This window comes from Dendrobates tinctorius, unplaced genomic scaffold (genome assembly GCF_039654945.1).
Source record: "Dendrobates tinctorius isolate UK_male_01 unplaced genomic scaffold, ASM3965494v1 ptg000307l, whole genome shotgun sequence".
Lineage (NCBI taxonomy): Eukaryota > Metazoa > Chordata > Amphibia > Anura > Dendrobatidae > Dendrobates > Dendrobates tinctorius.
The window spans coordinates 1,737,041-1,755,654 of record NW_027361974.1 but is presented as its reverse complement, the minus strand read 5'-3'; the positions used below and the strand labels follow the sequence as shown (position 1 = coordinate 1,755,654).

At 50.5% G+C, this 18,614-nt stretch overlaps 1 protein-coding gene across 2 annotated transcripts in view; it reads left to right on the top strand.

Moving 5' to 3' along the window:
- Nucleotides 1-18,614, top strand: part of CEP89 (centrosomal protein 89) — a 96,373-nt gene that overhangs the window by 12,284 nt on the left and 65,475 nt on the right. Inside the window, exons 2-7 of one of the 2 annotated variants that reach the window (XM_073560845.1) lie at nt 9,817-9,923; nt 10,699-10,851; nt 12,041-12,236; nt 16,211-16,307; nt 17,908-17,985; nt 18,329-18,559. In XM_073560845.1, the coding sequence (XP_073416946.1) occupies nt 9,817-9,923; nt 10,699-10,851; nt 12,041-12,236; nt 16,211-16,307; nt 17,908-17,985; nt 18,329-18,559 (862 nt within the window). Of the gene's footprint in view, nt 1-9,816; nt 9,924-10,698; nt 10,852-12,040; nt 12,237-16,207; nt 16,308-17,907; nt 17,986-18,328; nt 18,560-18,614 lie in introns of both variants that reach the window. The other variant, XM_073560844.1, reaches the window with a different exon arrangement.

Here is an 18,614-nt window from a genome sequence, read left to right as displayed (position 1 = left end):
TATAGTGTATACAGTGCGGAGCCTGCAGAGCTGTGTGTGACAATATATAGTGTATACAGTGCGGAGCCTGCAGAGCTGTGTGTGACAGCACATAGTGTATACAGTGCGGAGCCTGCAGAGCTGTGTGTGACAGCATATAGTATATACAGTGCGGAGCCTGCAGAGCTGTGTGTGGCAGTATATACATTGTATACATTGCGGAGCCTGCAGAGCTGTGTGTGACAGTATATAGTGTATACTGTGCTGAGCCTGCAGAGCTGTGTGTGACGGTATATAGTGTATGCAGTGCGGAGCCTGCAGAGCTGTGTGTGACGGTATATAGTGTATACAGTGCGGAGCCTGAAGAGCTGTGTGTGACGGTATATAGTGTATAGAGTGCGGAGCCTGCAGAGCTGTGTGTGAAGGTATACTGTATCGTGTATACAGTGTGGAGCCTGCAGAGCTGTGTGTGACAGTATATAGTGTACACAGTGCGGAGCCTGCAGAGCTGTGTGTGACAGTATATAGTGTATAGAGTGCGGAGCCTGCAGAGCTGTGTGTGACAGTATATAGTGTATACGGTGCGGAGCCTGCAGAGCTGTGTGTGACAGTATATAGTGTATACAGTGCGGAGCCTGCAGAGCTGTGTGTGACAGTATATAGTGTATACAGTGCGGAGCCTGCAGAGCTGTGTGTGACAGTATATAGTGTATACAGTGTGGAGCCTGCAGAGCTGTGTGTGACAGTATATGGTGTATACAGTGCGGAGCCTGCAGAGGTGTGTGTGACATTATATGGTGTATACAGTGCGGAGCCTGCAGAGCTGTGTGTGACAGTATATGGTGTATACAGTGCGGAGCCTGTAGAGCTGTGTGTGACAGTATATGGTGTATACAGTGCGGAGCCTGCTGAGTTGTGTGTGATTGTATATAGTGTATACAGTGCGGAGCCTGCAGAGCTGTGTGTGACAGGATATAGTGTATACAGTGTGGAGCCTGCAGAGCTGTGTGTGACAGTATATAGTGTATACAGTGCGGAGCCTGCAGAGCTGTGTGTGACAGTATGTAGTGTATACAGTGCGGAGCCTGCAGAGCTGTGTGTGACAGTATATAGTGTATACAGTGCGGAGCCTGCAGAGCTGTGTGTGACAGTATATAGTGTATACAATGCGGAGCCAGCAGAGCTGTGTGTGACAGTATATAGTGTATACAGTGCGGAGCCTGCAGAGCTGTGTGTGACAGTATATAGTGTATACAGTGTGGAGCCTGCAGAGCTGTGTGTGACAGTATATAGTGTATACAGTGCGGAGCCTGCAGAGCTGTGTGTGGCAGTATATAGTGTATACAGTGCAGAGCTGTGTGTGACAGTATATAGTGTATACAGTGCGGAGCCTGCAGAGTTGTGTGTGACAGTATATAGTGTATACAGTGCGGAGCCTGCAGAGCTGTGTGTGACAGTATATAGTGTATACAGTGCGGAGCCTGCAGAGCTGTGTGTGACAGTATATAGTGTATACAGTGCGGAGCCTGCAGAGCTGTGTGTGACAGTATATAGTGTATACAGTGCGGAGCCTGCAGAGCTATATATATAGTGCGGAGCCTCCTGCCTGCAGAGCGGTTCTGTTGTGGCTGTATATATAGTGCGGAGCCTCCTGCCAGCAGAGCGGTTCTGTATGTTGCTGAATATACAGTGCGGAGCCTCCTGCCTGCAGAGCGGTTCTGTATGTGGCTGAATATACAGTGCGGAGCCTCCTGCCTGCAGAGCGGTTCTGTATGTTGCTGTATATACAGTGCGGAGCCTCCTGCCAGCAGAGCGGTTCTGTATGTGGCTGAATATACAGTGCGGAGCCTCCTGCCTGCAGAGCGGTTCTGTATGTTGCTGTATATACGGTGCGGAGCCTCCTGCCTGCAGAGCGGTTCTGTATGTGGCTGTATATATAGTGCGGAGCCTCCTGCCTGCAGAGCGGTTCTGTATGTCGCTGAATATACAGTGCGGAGCCTCCTGCCTGCAGAGCGGTTCTGTATGTGGCTGTATATATAGTGCGGAGCCTCCTGCCTGCAGAGCGGTTCTGTATGTGGCTGAATATACAGTGCGGAGCCTCCTGCCTGCAGAGCGGTTCTGTATGTGGCTGAATATACAGTGCGGAGCCTCCTGCCTGCAGGGCGTTTCTGTATGTGGCTGTATATACAGTGCGGAGCCTCCTGCCTGCAGAGCGGTTCTGTATGTGGCTGTATATATAGTGCGGAGCCTCCTGCCTGCAGAGCGGTTCTGTATGTGGCTGAATATACAGTGCGGAGCCTCCTGCCAGCAGAGCGGTTCTGTATGTGGCTGTATATACAGTGCGGAGCCTCCTGCCTGAAGAGTGGTTCTGTATGTGGCTGTATATACAGTGCGGAGCCTCCTGCCAGCAGATCGGTTCTGTATGTGGCTGTATATACAGTGCGGAGCCTCCTGCCTGCAGAGCGGTTCTGTATGTGGCTGTATATACAGTGCGGAGCCTCCTGCCTGCAGAGCGGTTCTGTATGTGGCTGTATATACAGTGCGGAGCCTCCTGCCTGCAGAGCGGTTCTGTATGTGGCTGTATATACAGTGCGGAGTCTCCTGCCTGCAGAGCGGTTCTGTATGTGGCTGAATATACAGTGCGGAGCCTCCTGCCAGCAGAGCGGTTCTGTATGTGGCTGTGTATAAGGTGCGGAGCCTCCTGCCTGCAGAGCGGTTCTGTATGTGGCTGTATATACAGTGCGGAGCCTCCTGCCAGCAGAGCGGTTCTGTATGTGGCTGTGTATAAGGTGCGGAGCCTCCTGCCTGCAGAGCGGTTCTGTATGTGGCTGTATATACAGTGCGGAGCCTCCTGCCTGCAGAGCGGTTCTGTATGTGGCTGTATATACAGTGCGGAACCTCCTGCCTGAAGAGTGGTTCTGTATGTGGCTGTATATACAGTGCGGAGCCTCCTGCCAGCAGATCGGTTCTGTATGTGGCTGTATATACAGTGCGGAGCCTCCTGCCAGCAGAGCGGTTCTGTATGTGGCTGTATATACAGAGCGGAGCCTCCTGCCTGCAGAGCGGTTCTGTATGTGGCTGTATATACAGTGCGGAGCCTCCTGCCTGCAGAGCGGTTCTGTATGTGGCTGTATATACAGTGCGGAGCCTCCTGCCTGCAGAGCGGTTCTGTATGTTGCTGTATATACAGTACGGAGCCTCCTGCCTGCAGAGCTGTTCTGTATGTGGGTGTATATACAGTGTGGAGCCTCCTGCCTGCAGAGTGGTTCTGTATGTGGCTATATATACGGTGCGGAGCCTCCTGCCTGCAGAGTGGTTCTGTATGTGGCTGTATATACGGTGCGGAGCCTCCTGCCTGCAGAGCGGTTCTGTATGTGGCTGTATATATAGTGCGGAGCCTCCTGCCTGCAGAGCGGTTCTGTGTGTGGCTGTATATATAGTGCGGAGCCTCCTGCCTGCAGAGCGGTTCTGTGTGTGGCTGTATATACAGTGTGGAGCCTCCTGCCTGCAGAGCGGTTCTGTACGTGGCTGTATATATAGTGCGGAGCCTCGTGCCTGCAGAGCGGTTCTGTATGTGGCTGTATATATAGTGCGGAGCCTCCTGCCTGCAGAGCGGTTCTGTATGTGGCTGTATATACGGTGCGGAGCCTCCTGCCTGCAGAGCGGTTCTGTATGTGGCTGTATATATAGTGCGGAGCCTCCTGCCTGCAGAGCGGTTCTGTGTGTGGCTGTATATATAGTGCGGAGCCTCCTGCCTGCAAAGCGGTTCTGTGTGTGGCTGTATATACAGTGTGGAGCCTCCTGCCTGCAGAGCGTTTCTGTACGTGGCTGTATATATAGTGCGGAGCCTCGTGCCTGCAGAGCAGTGCTGTATATATAGTGCGGAGCCTCCTGCCTGCAGAGCGGTTCTGTGTGTGGCTGTATATATAGTGCGGATCCTCCTGCCTGCAGAGCGGTTCTGTATGTGGCTGTATACACAGTGCGGATCCTCCTGCCTGCAGAGCGGTTCTGTATGTGGCTGTATACACAGTGCGGAGCCTCCTGCCTGCAGAGCGGTTCTGTGTGTGGCTGTATATATAGTGCAGATCCTCCTGCCAGCAGAGCGGTTCTGTGTGTGGCTGTATACACAGTGCGGAGCCTCCTGCCTGCAGAGCGGTTCTATATGTGGCTATATATACAGTGCGGAGCCTCCTGCCTGCAGAGCGTTTCTTTGTGATGCTGTATATAGTATATACAGTGCGAAGCCTCCTGCCTGCAGAGCGGTTCTTTGTGTTGCTGTATATAGTATATACAGTGCGGAGCCTCCTGCCTGCATAGCGGTTCTGTATGTGGCTGTATATAGTATACACAGTGCGGAGCCTCCTGCCTGCAGAGCGGTTCTGTATGTGGCTGTATATATAGTGCGGAGCCTCCTGCCAGCAGAGCGGTTCTGTATGTGGCTGTATACACAGTGCGGAGCTTCCTGCCTGCAGAGTGGTTCTGTGTGTGGCTGTATATACAGTGCGGAGCCTCCTGCCTGCAGAGCGGTTCTTTGTGTTGCTGTATATAGTATGTACAGTGCAGAGCCTCCTGCCTGCAGAGCGGTTCTGTATGTGGCTGTATATATAGTGCGGAGCCTCCTGCCTGCAGAGCGGTTCTGTATGTGGCTATATATACAGTGCGGAGCCTCCTGCCTGCAGAGCGGTTCTCTATGTGGCTGTATATACAGTGCGGAGCCTCCTGCCTGCAGAGCGGTTCTGTATGTGGCTGTATATACAGTGCGGAGCCTCCTGCCTGCAGAGCGGTTCTGTATGTGGCTGTATATACAGTGCGGAGCCTCCTGCCTGCAGAGCGGTTCTGTATGTGGCTGTATATATAGTGCGGAGCCTCCTGCCTGCAGAGTGGTTCTGTATGTGGCTGTATATACGGTGCGGAGCCTCCTGCCAGCAGAGCTCTTCTGTTGTGGCTGTATATACAGTGCGGAGCCTCCTGCCTGCAGAGCGGTTCTGTATGTGGCTGTATATATAGTGCGGAGCCTCCTGCCTGCAGAGTGGTTCTGTATGTGGCTGTATATACGGTGCGGAGCCTCCTGCCTGCAGAGCGGTTCTGTATGTGGCTGTATATATAGTGCGGAGCCTCCTGCCTGCAGAGCGGTTCTGTATGTGGCTGTATATATAGTGCGGAGCCTCCTGCCTGCAGAGCGGTTCTGTATGTGGCTGTGTATACAGTGCGGAGCCTCCTGCCTGCAGAGCGGTTCTGTTGTGGCTGTATATATAGTGCGGAGCCTCCTGCCTGCAGAGCGGTTCTATATGTGGCTGTATATATAGTGCGGAGCCTCCTGCCTGCAGAGCGGTTCTGTGTGTGGCTGTATATACAGTGCGGAGCCTCCTGCCTGTAGAGCGGTTCTGTATGTGGCTGTATATAGTATACACAGTGCGGAGCCTCCTGCCTGCAGAGCGGTTCTGTATGTGGCTATATATACAGTGCGGAGCCTCCTGCCTGCAGAGCGGTACTCTATGTGGCTGTATATACAGTGCGGAGCCTCCTGCCTGCAGAGCGGTTCTGTATGTGGCTGTATATACAGTGCGGAGCCTCCTGCCTGCAGAGCGGTTCTGTATGTGGCTGTATATACAGTGCGGAGCCTCCTGCCTGCAGAGCGGTTCTGTATGTGGCTGTATATACAGTGCGGAGCCTCCTGCCTGCAGAGCTCTTCTGTTGTGGCTGTATATACAGTGCGGAGCCTCCTGCCTGCAGAGCGGTTCTGTATGTGGCTGTATATATAGTGCGGAGCCTCCTGCCTGCAGAGTGGTTCTGTATGTGGCTGTATATACGGTGCGGAGCCTCCTGCCTGCAGAGCGGTTCTGTATGTGGCTGTATATATAGTGCGGAGCCTCCTGCCTGCAGAGCGGTTCTGTATGTGGCTGTATATATAGTGCGGAGCCTCCTGCCTGCAGAGCGGTTCTGTATGTGGCTGTGTATACAGTGCGGAGCCTCCTGCCTGCAGAGCGGTTCTGTTGTGGCTGTATATATAGTGCGGAGCCTCCTGCCTGCAGAGCGGTTCTATATGTGGCTGTATATATAGTGCGGAGCCTCCTGCCTGCAGAGCGGTTCTGTATGTGGCTGTGTATACAGTGCGGAGCCTCCTGCCTGCAGAGCGGTTCTGTTGTGGCTGTATATATAGTGCGGAGCCTCCTGCCTGCAGAGCGGTTCTATATGTGGCTGTATATACGGTGCGGAGCCTCCTGCCTGCAGAGCGGTTCTGTATGTGGCTGTATATACAGTGCGGAGCCTCCTGCCTGCAGAGCGGTTCTGTGTGTGGCTGTATATACAGTGCGGAGCCTCCTGCCTGCAGAGCGGTTCTGTATGTGGCTGTATATAGTATACACATTGCGGAGCCTCCTGCCTGCAGAGCTGTTCTGTTGTGGCTGTATATATAATGCGGAGCCTCCTGCCTGCAGAGTGGTTCTGTATGTGGCTGTATATACAGTACGGAGCCTCCTGCCTGCAGAGTGGTTCTGTATGTGGCTGTATATACGGTGCGGAGCCTCCTGCCTGCAGAGCGGTTCTGTATGTGGCTGTATATATAGTGCGGAGCCTCCTGCCTGCAGAGCGGTTCTGTTGTGGCTGTATATATAGTGCGGAGCCTCCTGCCTGCAGAGCGGTTCTGTATGTGGCTGTATATATAGTGCGGAGCCTCCTGCCTGCAGAGCGGTTCTGTATGTGGCTGTATATATAGTGCGGAGCCTCCTGCCTGCAGAGCGGTTCTGTATGTGGCTGTATATACAGTGCGGAGCCTCCTGCCTGCAGAGCGGTTCTGTATGTGGCTGTATATACAGTGCGGAGCCTCCTGCCTGCAGAGTGGTTCTGTATGTGGCTGTATATACGATGCGGAGTCTCCTGCCTGCAGAGCGGTTCTGTATGTTTCTGTATATATAGTGCGGAGCCTCCTGCCTGCAGAGCTGTTCTGTTGTGGCTGTATATATAATGCGGAGCCTCCTGCCTGCAGAGCGGTTCTGTATGTGGCTGTATATACAGTGCGGAGCCTCCTGCCTGCAGAGCGGTTCTGTATGTGGCTGTATATACAGTGCGGAGCCTCCTGCCAGCAGAGCTTTTCTGTATGTGGCTGTATATACAGTGCGGAGCCTCCTGCCTGCAGAGCGGTTCTGTATGTGGCTGTATATATAGTGCGGAGCCTCCTGCCTGAAGAGCGGTTCTGTTGTGGCTGTATATATAGTGCGGAGCCTCCTGCCTGCAGAGCGGTTCTGTATGTTGCTGTGTATATAGTGCGGAGCCTCCTGCCTGCAGAGCGGTTCTGTTGTGGCTGTATATGTAGTGCGGAGCCTCCTGCCTGCAGAGCGGTTCTGTATGTGGCTGTATATATAGTGCGGAGCCTCCTGCCTGCAGAGCGGTTCTGTATGTGGCTGTATATATAGTGCGGAGCCTCCTGCCTGCAGAGCGGTTCTGTGTGTGGCTGTATATAGTATACACAGTGCGGAGCCTCCTGCCTGCAGAGCTGTTCTGTTGTGGCTGTATATATAATGCGGAGCCTCCTGCCTGCAGAGTTGTTCTGTATGTGGCTTTATTTACAGTGCGGAGCCTCCTGCCTGCAGAGTGGTTCTGTATGTGGCTGTATATACGGTGCGGAGCATCCTACCTGCAGAGCGGTTCTGTATGTGGCTGTGTATACAGTGCGGAGCCTCCTGCCTGCAGAGCGGTTCTGTATGTGGCTGTATATATAGTGCGGAGCCTCCTGCCTGCAGAGCGGTTCTGTTGTGGCTGTATATATAGTGCGGAGCCTCCTGCCTGCAGAGCGGTTCTGTATGTGGCTGTATATACAGTGCGGAGCCTCCTGCCTGCAGAGCGGTTCTGTGTGTGGCTGTATATACAGTGCGGAGCCTCCTGCCTGCAGAGCGGTTCTGTATGTGGCTGTATATAGTATACACAGTGCGGAGCCTCCTGCCTGTAGAGCTGTTCTGTTGTGGCTGTATATATAATGCGGAGCCTACTGCCTGCAGAGTGGTTCTGTATGTGGCTGTATATACGGTGCGGAGCCTCCTGCCTGCAGAGCGGTTCTGTATGTGGCTGTATATATAGTGCGGAGCCTCCTGCCTGCAGAGCGGTTCTGTGTGTGGCTGTATATACAGTGCGGAGCCTCCTGCCTGCAGAGCGGTTCTGTATGTGGCTGTATATACAGTGTGGAGCCTCCTGCCTGCAGAGTGGTTCTGTATGTGGCTGTATATACAGTGCGGAGCCTCCTGCCTGCAGAGTGGTTCTGTTGTGGATGTATATATAGTGCGGAGCCTCCTGTCTGCAGAGCGGTTCTGTATGTGGCTGTATATATAGTGCGGAGCCTCCTGCCTGCAGAGCGGTTCTGTATGTGGCTGTATATACAGTGCGGAGCCTCCTGCCTGCAGAGCGGTTCTGTATGTGGCTGTGTATAAGGTGCGGAGCCTCCTGCCTGCAGAGCGGTTCTGTATGTGGCTGTATATACAGTGCGGAGCCTCCTGCCTGCAGAGCGGTTCTGTATGTGGCTGTATATACAGTGCGGAGCCTCCTGCCTGCAGAGCGGTTCTGTATGTGGCTGTATATACAGTGCGGAGCCTCCTGCCTGCAGAGCGGTTCTGTATGTGGCTGTGTATACAGTGCGGAGCCTCCTGCCTGCAGAGCGGTTCTGTATGTGGCTGTGTATACGGTGCGGAGCCTCCTGCCTGCAGAGCGGTTCTGTATGTGGCTGTATATACGGTGCGGAGCCTCCTTACTGCAGAGCGGTTCTGTATGTGGCTGTATATACAGTGCGGAGCCTCCTGCCTGCAGAGCGGTTCTGTATGTGGCTGTGTATACGGTGCGGAGCCACCTGCCTGCAGAGCGGTTCTGTATGTGGCTGTATATACGGTGCGGAGCCTCCTTACTGCAGAGCGGTTCTGTATGTGGCTGTATATACAGTGCGGAGCCTCCTGCCTGCAGAGCGGTTCTGTATGTGGCTGTATATACAGTGCTTAGCCTCCTGCCTGCAGAGCGGTTCTGTATGTGGCTGTATATATAGTGCGGAGCCTCCTCCCTGCAGAGCGGTTCTGTATGTGGCTGTATATACGGTGCGGAGCCTCCTTACTGCAGAGCGGTTCTGTATGTGGCTGTATATACAGTGCGGAGCCTCCTGCCTGCAGAGCGGTTCTGTATGTTGCTGTATATACGGTGCGGAGCCTCCTGCCTGCAGAGTGGTTCTGTATGTGGCTGTATATACAGTGCGGAGCCTCCTGCCTGCAGAGCGGTTCTGTATGTGGCTGTATATACAGTGCGGAGCCTCCTGCCTGCAGAGCGGTTCTGTATGTGGCTGTATATACGGTGCAGAGCCTCCTTACTGCAGAGCGGTTCTGTATGTGGCTGTATATACGGTGCGGAGCCTCCTTACTGCAGAGCGGTTCTGTATGTGGCTGTATATATAGTGCGGAGCCTCCTGCCTGCAGAGCGGTTCTGTATGTGGCTGTATATACAGTGCGGAGCCTCCTGCCTGCAGAGCGGTTCTGTATGTGGCTGTATATACAGTGCGGAGCCTCCTGCCTGCAGAGCGGTTCTGTATGTGGCTGTATATACGATGCGGAGCCTCCTGCCTGCAGAGCGGTTCTGTATGTGGCTGTGTATACGGTGCGGAGCCTCCTGCCTGCTTGCGCAGGGATCTGATGTTTTGCGCTCTCATGTTATGTTGTGACAGGTCACCGGACTCATTCCTCCACGCCAGAGACTACAGATGATACTGTCTGATCCGTCCATAGTTTGCTTCTCTGTTTTGTGTCATGATTTACTTTGTTGATGAAAGTTTTTGTCTCCCTTTTTTTTTCTTCTTGTTTTAAAATCCCTTAGAAACACATAGCCCACGGCCTGATCCCTGCAGCCACCGTAGCTCCCCGATCTGCCGTCCCTCGCACCCCTCCCCCACGTAGTCCGAACCCTTCTCCGGAGAGACCCAGGTGAGTGCTGCCCCCCGGGTGCTGTGATGGTAGGGGGCTCCGTCCATGGACATATAATTGCACAGGACTAGGTCTGATCCAGCAATAACGTGCCTTATAGTACAGCGATGAGTGAAATGTGCTTTACCAAAAAGCTCTATCTTGGTCTCATCTGTCTGCACGACGCTTTCCTTGAAGTACTTGTGTACATTTTGGCAAACTGCAGTCTAGCTTTTATATCTTTGAGTCAGCAGTGGGGTCCTCCTGGGTCATCTGGATTATCTTTTGTTGCAGCCTTTCATCAATTTTTCTCTGCCTTCAACATCCAGGGAGATTAGTTACAGTGCTAAGGAGCATCAAGATCTCTGGAGATGGACTTGTAACCTTGATATTGTTGATATTTTTCAACAATTTTGGTTCTCATGTCCTCAGACAGTTCTCTTCTCTTTCTGTCCTCCATACTTAGTGTGGCACACACAGACACACAATGCAAAGATTGAGTCAACTTCTCCCTTTTTTATCTGGTTTCAGGTATGATTTTCATGCTGCCAACACCTGTTACTCGCCACAGGCGAGATTGAACGAGCATCACATGCTTGAAACAAAGTTATTTACGGTCAATTTTATAAAGGTGCCTACAATCCTGCCCATTTTTGGGGTTTTCTGTGAAATTTTGTCCTATTTGTGCAGCTACCAAAAAGGTGACAGAAATTACAAAGCGCAATAGATTTGGTGCGTTAGATTCCTAACTTTCTTTCGTTTTAATAATCGGATTTCTTGTTCTCTTGCTTTCTAGATCCGCTCTTGCTGCCGCCATTCTGATGACTTCTTTAACTGGTCGTACGGTGGCGATACCCCAACCCCGCCCGAGGTCCTATTCTGAGAACGACAGCGCTCGAATTGAAGATCAGATTGAGCCGTACGCCACCGCCAGAGATCTAGGAGTACAGTACGTCCGCTTCGTCTTATTTATTTTATTTCCTTTTCATTGTCTTGTATGAATCTATAATTAAAGGGGTTTTCAGAAACCATGTTTCTAGGTGAAGTTGAGTGGTTGTGCCAATCTTGCGAGCGCCTACCTCTGCGGCCAAGTAGGGTATTTTATAGGGTGCATTGTTTTTAGCGATAGTGTCCCCTTACCCTTATTACTCCTTTCTGATGCCCTGTACCTAATAATGGATCTAGCTCTCTTTTTAGAAATGTTTTTTTTTTTTTTGTTGCTCTTTTATATAATATAAATATTTATCTTTCAACTTTTTTTTTCATGTAAGAAGTTTATATAAAAAAACAACAACTCTGCTCTACTCACCCTCCCCGGGTCCAGCGATTAAGTTTCTGACACTGTTCCAAGTGTCTGTTATTGTCTGCAGTGCTGACATCCCGTCGATTAGTGCTGCAGCCGATCAGTGAGCTCAGCTGCTCTGTCCAAGTAGACAGCATGAGCCGGTGAGGTGAGTGATTGGCTGCACTGTTGATATGATGTCAGCGCTGCAGACAACAGACACCGGAAGCAGCAGCAGAGGTGGAAAGAGTAAGAAATATTGAGCGTGTATTTTTTTTTATAATAACTGTACTTTTCTCACCTTCTACAGGTCTGGCTATGAGTCTCTGTTGCTGCTACCTGCGTCTATTATGGTCTGCAGCGCTGCAGCTAATCGCTCAGCGTAAACGTTCAGCTCGTGATATCTACTCAAGCAGAGTCGCTGCCGACGTGATGTCAGCCTTGCAGATAATAACAGACACTGGTAGCAGCATTGGAGACTCTGCCCTGGACCTGAGGAGGGTGAGTAATGTCCTTATTTTGGGGAGAGGTTCTGCTTTCAAAAGAGTTGCCCACCATTGATTTTCCCATTTCAAACCACACAGAAGGCTCTAAAATAAATAACGTAAACTCACCTTAATGATCCCTTATTCAAACCCCTGTGGTCCGCTGCAGTCTTTGTTTATTTTGCTGCAGAGGCAGCGTGCCTGACATCTACTAGATTGCTGTAGCCGATCACTAGCCTCAGTGTTGATACTAGCAGGTATGGCACATGACTGCTGAGGCCAGTGATTGTCTGCAGCGGTCACGTGGATGACTACTGTTCCTTGAGCAAATACTAAACTGTCTTGTAAGTATTCGTTGAAAATTGTTTTAGACAAAACTGGAAGACTTACGCAGATGGCAGAGACATGACCTCGCCCGTCATGTCTTTCGATTTTGAGGATGACAGCGACGACACCGAGGAACAGATGTCTGACATCGAGAGGGAACAATTTGAGGATCGGGATGAGAGGAGAGGTGAAAGTGAATCTCAGGAACCGCTGTATGCTACCCCACTTAAGGACAGGCAGGTAGGTTATAAGTCGCCAGTGCTGTCCCGTACCTGCCCTATAGCTGTACGGGACCGGAGCGCCTGGCTTCTGCTTGAGCTCACAGCAGTGTACTGTCTCAAAATCTTTCTATTTGAGTCCATACACCACTATGTACACACTCTGACCTGCGCACTTCTGGCCCCCGAGCCGGGATTCCCTAACTAGTCTTTGGAGAAATGTCAAGTGTCATGTGTAGGTATGTGTTCAAAGCAGCTTTATACACCAATTTCAAGTGTATTCATGCCCTGCAGCTGATCGGTGGGGGTCCTGTCGTTGGGTCCCCCGTGATTGATCAAGCATGAGGTCCTGCACAATAATATTCCGAATAGACGGCTTCTCGTCTCGCCCCCGGCTATCCTTCGTTCAGCCGGCGTAGCTCTTTAGCTGCCCATATTCTGTCGCGCTGCATTGTTTTTCCGCTGATCCCTGCTGTTTTTACTATTACAGAAAATATCTGCTGGACAAAAAACAAAACAAAAAAAAAGCGCTCTCATGTCATCAGCATGTTAAATTGTGCCACTCGGCTTTCAGGACAGCTCGTTACACAATATATTTGTCTAATCGAAGAGCACAGGGACTTGCGGCTTTTTCATCACATTCCAAATTAACCCTGACAGTAATTAGATAATGCAAAAAAAACATTGTAGAGGAATTAATTGTACAAATTAAGGTTCGGAGGCGCGAAAAAAGATATCATGATGCAAGTTGAAGCAAAGATAATTATCTAATGGCTCTTTATTGTTGCAGAGTGACTTTTTTTCATGGCTACAGAAGGAAAGATGCCACAGAATTAATTTGTGTCTCCATGTAATGCAATTTATTAGATGCAACCACGTGTGCATAATGGATGATACTGACAACTAGCGTCACATAATCTGGCTAGTGGGGTACCACAGCGGTCAGTATTGGGGTCTAATATATGTATAGTGCGTGTGTGTTATATACAGTTGTGGCCAAAAGTATTGACGCCCCAGTAATTCTGTCAGATAATACTCAGTTTCTTCCTGAAAATGATTGCAAACACAAATTCTTTGGTATTATTATCTTCATTTATTTTGTCTTAAATGAAGAAACACAAAAAGAATTGTCCTAAAGCCAAATTGGATATAATTCCACACCAAACATAAAAAAGAGGGTGGACAAAAGTATTGGCACTGTTCGAAAAATCATGTGATGCTTCTCTAATTTGTGTAATTAACAGCACCTGTAACTTACCTGTGGCACCTAACAGGTGTTGGCAATAACTAAATCACACTTGCAGCCAGTTGACATGGATTAAAGTTGACTCAACCTCTGTCCTGTGTCCTTGTGTGTACCACATTGAGCATGGAGAAAAGAAAGAAGACCAAAGAACTGTCTGAGGACTTGAGAAACCAAATTGTGAGGAAGCATGAGCAATCTCAAGGCTACAAGTCCATCTCCAAAGACCTGAATGTTCCTGTGTCTACTGTGCGCAGTGTCATCAAGAAGTGTAAAGCCCATGGCACTGTGGCTAACCTCCCTAGATGTGGACGGAAAAGAAAAATTGACGAGAGATTTCAACGCAAGATTGTGCGGATGTTGGATAAAGAACCTCGACTAACATCCAAACAAGTTCAAGCTGCCCTGCAGTCTGAGGGTACAACAGTGTCAACCCGTACTATCCGTCGGCGTGTGAATGAAAAGGGACTGTTTGGTAGGAGACCCAGGAAGACCCCACTTCTTACCCCGAGACATAAAAAAGCCAGGCTGGAGTTTGCCAAAACTTACCTGAAAAAGCCTAAAACGTTTTGGAAGAATGTTCTCTGGTCAGATGAGACAAAAGTAGAGCTTTTTGGGCAAAGACATCAACATAGAGTTTACAGGAGAAAAAAAGAGGCATTCAAAGAAAAGAACATGGTCCCTACAGACAAACATGGCGGAGGTTCCCTGATGTTTTGGGGTTGCTTTGCTGCCTCTGGCACTGGACTGCTTGACCGTGTGCATGGCATTATGAAGTCTGAAGACTACCAACAAATTTTGCAGCATAATGTAGGGCCCAGTGTGAGAAAGCTGGGTCTCCCTCAGAGGTCATGGGTCTTCCAGCAGGACAATGACCCAAAATACACTTCAAAAAGCACTAGAAAATGGTTTGAGAGAAAGCACTGGCGACTTCTAAGGTGGCCACCAATGAGTCCAGACCTGAATCCCATAGAACACCCGTGGAGAGATCTAAAAATGGCAGTTTGGAGAAGGCACCCTTCAAATATCAGGGACCTGGAGCAGTTAGCCAAAGAAGAATGGTCTAAAATTCCAGCAGAGCATTGTAAGAAACTCATTGATGGTTACCGGAAGCGGTTGGTCGCAGTTATTTTGGCTAAAGGTTGTGCAACCAAGTATTAGTCTGAGGGTGTGAATACTTTAGTCTGGAATGATCAATGTTTTGCTTTTTGCTTCATTCTCTTTTGTGTTTTATCATTTAAGACAAATTAAATGAAGATAATAATAACAAAGAATTTGTGTTTGCAATCATTTTCAGGAAGAAACTGAGTATTATCTGACAGAATTGCAGGGGTGTAAATACTTTTGGCCACAACTGTATATATAACACACACACACACACACACACACACACACACTTTTTTTTTTTTTATCCTGGCCATTTAACCTTGACGTGGTCTTTGCTCTAAATTAGCTAAGAAAAAAGAAGACAGAAACCGAATTTCAGAAGTTAATTTTTTTTTTTTTTTTTAATAGTGTCCCCAAAAGTGGACAATCCCGTTTAACAATAATACTAATCACCCACAGGAGTGATCTCCTAATCTGTGGATCTGCCATATATGTTTATGGGAGGAAATCTTTTTAAAGATTAAGATCTATAAAACCGGAAAACTCTTCTTCATTCTACTCCATGATGCCGCAGTTTCTCATTTGTCTGCCATTACCAGTCCATTGGTATTGGAGCTCATATATAAAAGTAAAAGCAAGATGGAAGCTGTATATCCAGCGTTGCCGCAGTATATTTTGCGTTTGCGTCTTTGCACTTGTCTGGTATTGGCAAACACGTATACAGCGGAAGTCTACTCGTTCACGGCTTTTTCTGCACTTACTCTAACAGAATCATTTGCATTCACACTAATTTGTTTGTGAGAATCATTACTAAACAGCGATAATGCATTCACAAGCCCAAATATGCACACTTTTTTTTATTTATTTATTTATTTATTTTTTAAGCAGAGTGAGGGCGCTCTACTGCTGAATGTGAAAGTGTTGGGGGAAAAACAGAACCTAAAAAGTAAGGTGTGCATAGAGTGAAGTCCAATATAGCATCTCCATCCAAACGAGAGATCTGACTCGCCGGACGAACGGTCGCTGCGCCTTCAGGATTTTAATAATAATCTTTATTTTTATATAGCGCTAACATATTCCGCAGCGTTTCACAGTTTGCACACGTTATCATCACTGTCCCCAATGGGGCTCACAATCTAAATTCCCTATCAGTATGTCTTTGGAATGTGGGAGGAAACCGGAGCACCCGGAGGAAACCCACGCAAACACGGGGAGAACATACAAACTCCTTGCAGATGTTGTCCTTGGTGGGATTCAAACCCATTTTAATTGCATTAACTCAAACCTAAATTGTCATATAAAAAAACATTATGGGTGAGACTCATTTTACCAATCCCCCCTGGAATCTGATACAGGAAAGATATACGGTATATCTTTGTACCATGTTAGCCAGTAGATAGAAGAATATTTAGAATGTGGTCAGCCCAGTGAGCAGACATCAGCGGAGGTCCGGAAGCAGCGGCAGGGGATCATAAAGGTGAGTATTACTTAGTTTCTTATTTAATAGTCTTGCGAGTTTTTGTTTAAAATGTCTAGGTCCAGGATAATTCTTATAATGTTCAGTCTAAAATAAACAGGACACATATTGCACCCTGTTTATTGGGTAATAAAAGAGGAAACTTTTTATTTTTTTTCCCTTCCAGAAGAAGACACAGCCGGTGATAAGACAAGAAGAGGAAAGTGAGCGATCGTCTCCTGATGTTAGCAATTATCCTGTGGAGACAGAATTTCACAAGACAGAAGGTATGACTCCAGGAGGGGGGCCAACTTATGTTGGGTGAGCATGTGCCTGCGCGCCCATGTTCCTGCTGCCACCATGTGTCTGCGCTATGCGCCCCTATCTTTGGTACTGGCATGTGCCTGTGCACCCTTGTCTCTGGCGCTATGCACCCCAGTCCCATCGCTTGGCATGTGCCTGTGTGCCTCTGTCCCGTCTGCTACGCAACCCTGTCCCGGGTACTGACATGTACCTGCGCGCCCCTGTCCCAGTTGCTACGTACCTCTGTCCCGGATCCTGGCATGTGCTTGCGTGCCCCTGTCTGTGCTGCTACTGCGTGCCCTTGTCTCGGCTGCTACTAGCCCCCTGCTCCTGGCATGTGCGCCCCTGTCCCAGCTGCTATGCGCCCCTGTCCCTGCTCCTGGCTTGCGCCTGCGTGCCCCTGTCCCGGCTCCTGGCTTGCGCCTGCGTGCCCCTGTCCCGGCTCCTGGCTTGCGCCTGCGTGCCCCTGTCCCGGCTCCTGGCTTGCGCCTGCGTGCCCCTGTCCCGGCTCCTGGCTTGCGCCTGCGTGCCCCTGTCCCGGCTCCTGGCTTGCGCCTGCGTGCCCCTGTCCCGGCTCCTGGCTTGCGCCTGCGTGCCCCTGTCCCGGCTCCTGGCTTGCGCCTGCGTGCCCCTGTCCCGGCTCCTGGCGTGCGCCTGCGTGCCCCTGTCCCGGCTCCTGGCGTGCGCCTGCGTGCCCCTGTCCCGGCTCCTGGCGTGCGCCTGCGTGCCCCTGTCCCGGCTCCTGGCGTGCGCCTGCGTGCCCCTGTCCCGGCTCCTGGCGTGCGCCTGCGTGCCCCTGTCCCGGCTCCTGGCGTGCGCCTGCGTGCCCCTGTCCCGGCTCCTGGCGTGCGCCTGCGTGCCCCTGTCCCGGCTCCTGGCGTGCGCCTGCGTGCCCCTGTCCCGGCTCCTGACTTGCGCCTGCGTGCCCCTGTCCCGGCTCCTGGCTTGCGCCTGCGTGCCCCTGTCCCGGCTCCTGGCTTGCGCTTGCGTGCCCCTGTCCCGGCTCCTGGCTTGCGCTTGCGTGCCCCTGTCCCGGCTCCTGGCTTGCGCCTGCGTGCCCCTGTCCCGGCTCCTGGCTTGCGCCTGCGTGCCCCTGTCCCGGCTCCTGGCGTGCGCCTGCGTGCCCCTGTCCCGGCTCCTGGCGTGCGCCTGCGTGCCCCTGTCCCGGCTCCTGGCGTGCGCCTGCGTGCCCCTGTCCCGGCTCCTGGCGTGCGCCTGCGTGCCCCTGTCCCGGCTCCTGGCGTGCGCCTGCGTGCCCCTGTCCCGGCACCTGGCGTGCGCCTGCGTGCCCCTGTCCCGGCTGCTACGCTCCCTTGTCCCAGCATCTGGCATCTGCTTGGATAATACTACTTACTGCCACACTCCTTAAAGCCAGGAGCATGTTAGGATTTGGGACGACTTGCTCAGCTTTGGAGTACCCTCAGGTAGAGGAGCGGGTGTTTTATTCTCCTTTTATATAGCACCCTGATATACAGTGTGGGGTGTTTGCCCCCCTCATTGGCCGTGATTATGTAGCCAGCGAAGAAATATCAGACCGTATTAAGGATGTTCTGCTTTTATTAATGATTGTGTCTTGTTTTCCAGATCATAGACTTGAGTCTCCAATTCCTCATCCTGATCCGGAAGAAAGCAAAGAGCAGCCAGAACATCGGGGCAGATCGGGTAATTTAGGCTTTATTTTTATTTTTTTCCATACAGCTGCTTGTGAAATTGAACTCCTCTTCAGTATTTAGCACTGGAACCGACAGCCTGACACCTATAGGGGGCACTATGGCTCTATTCACAGAGGTGATTTGAGCGAAGGAGTGGGGTTAGACCCCCATGACCGTATATTTATCACCTATCTTGTGAATAGGTGATGTTTGTTTGTGGGATAACTCCTTTATCGAAAACATGTCACAGACCAGAAATCAACTAAGTTTCTGCAGATTTTTTTTGTGTGTGTGTGTCTGGAAAGTTACGATGATCGTCAATAACAGAGTTTTGCTTTCTACTTTTATACCAGATTCATCTGTGGAAGCAAATCACAGGGCTTCCGAAAGACTGCAAAACCAAGAAGACGACGGCGGAGTACAGCTGCGGGCAGAAACTCTGCAACTGACAGACAGGAACCTGGAGCTGAACTCTCAAGTGCAGCAGCTCAGGCAGCAGATAAAAGCCATGCGGGTGAAGATGAAGACTCTGAAGGATGAAAAGAAAGGTTTTCAAGAATTGTTAAAAAATTCACATGCAGAAGGTAAGCATCACAGCAGTTAAATTCTGATCACACGTTAACATTTTTAGTACTTTGG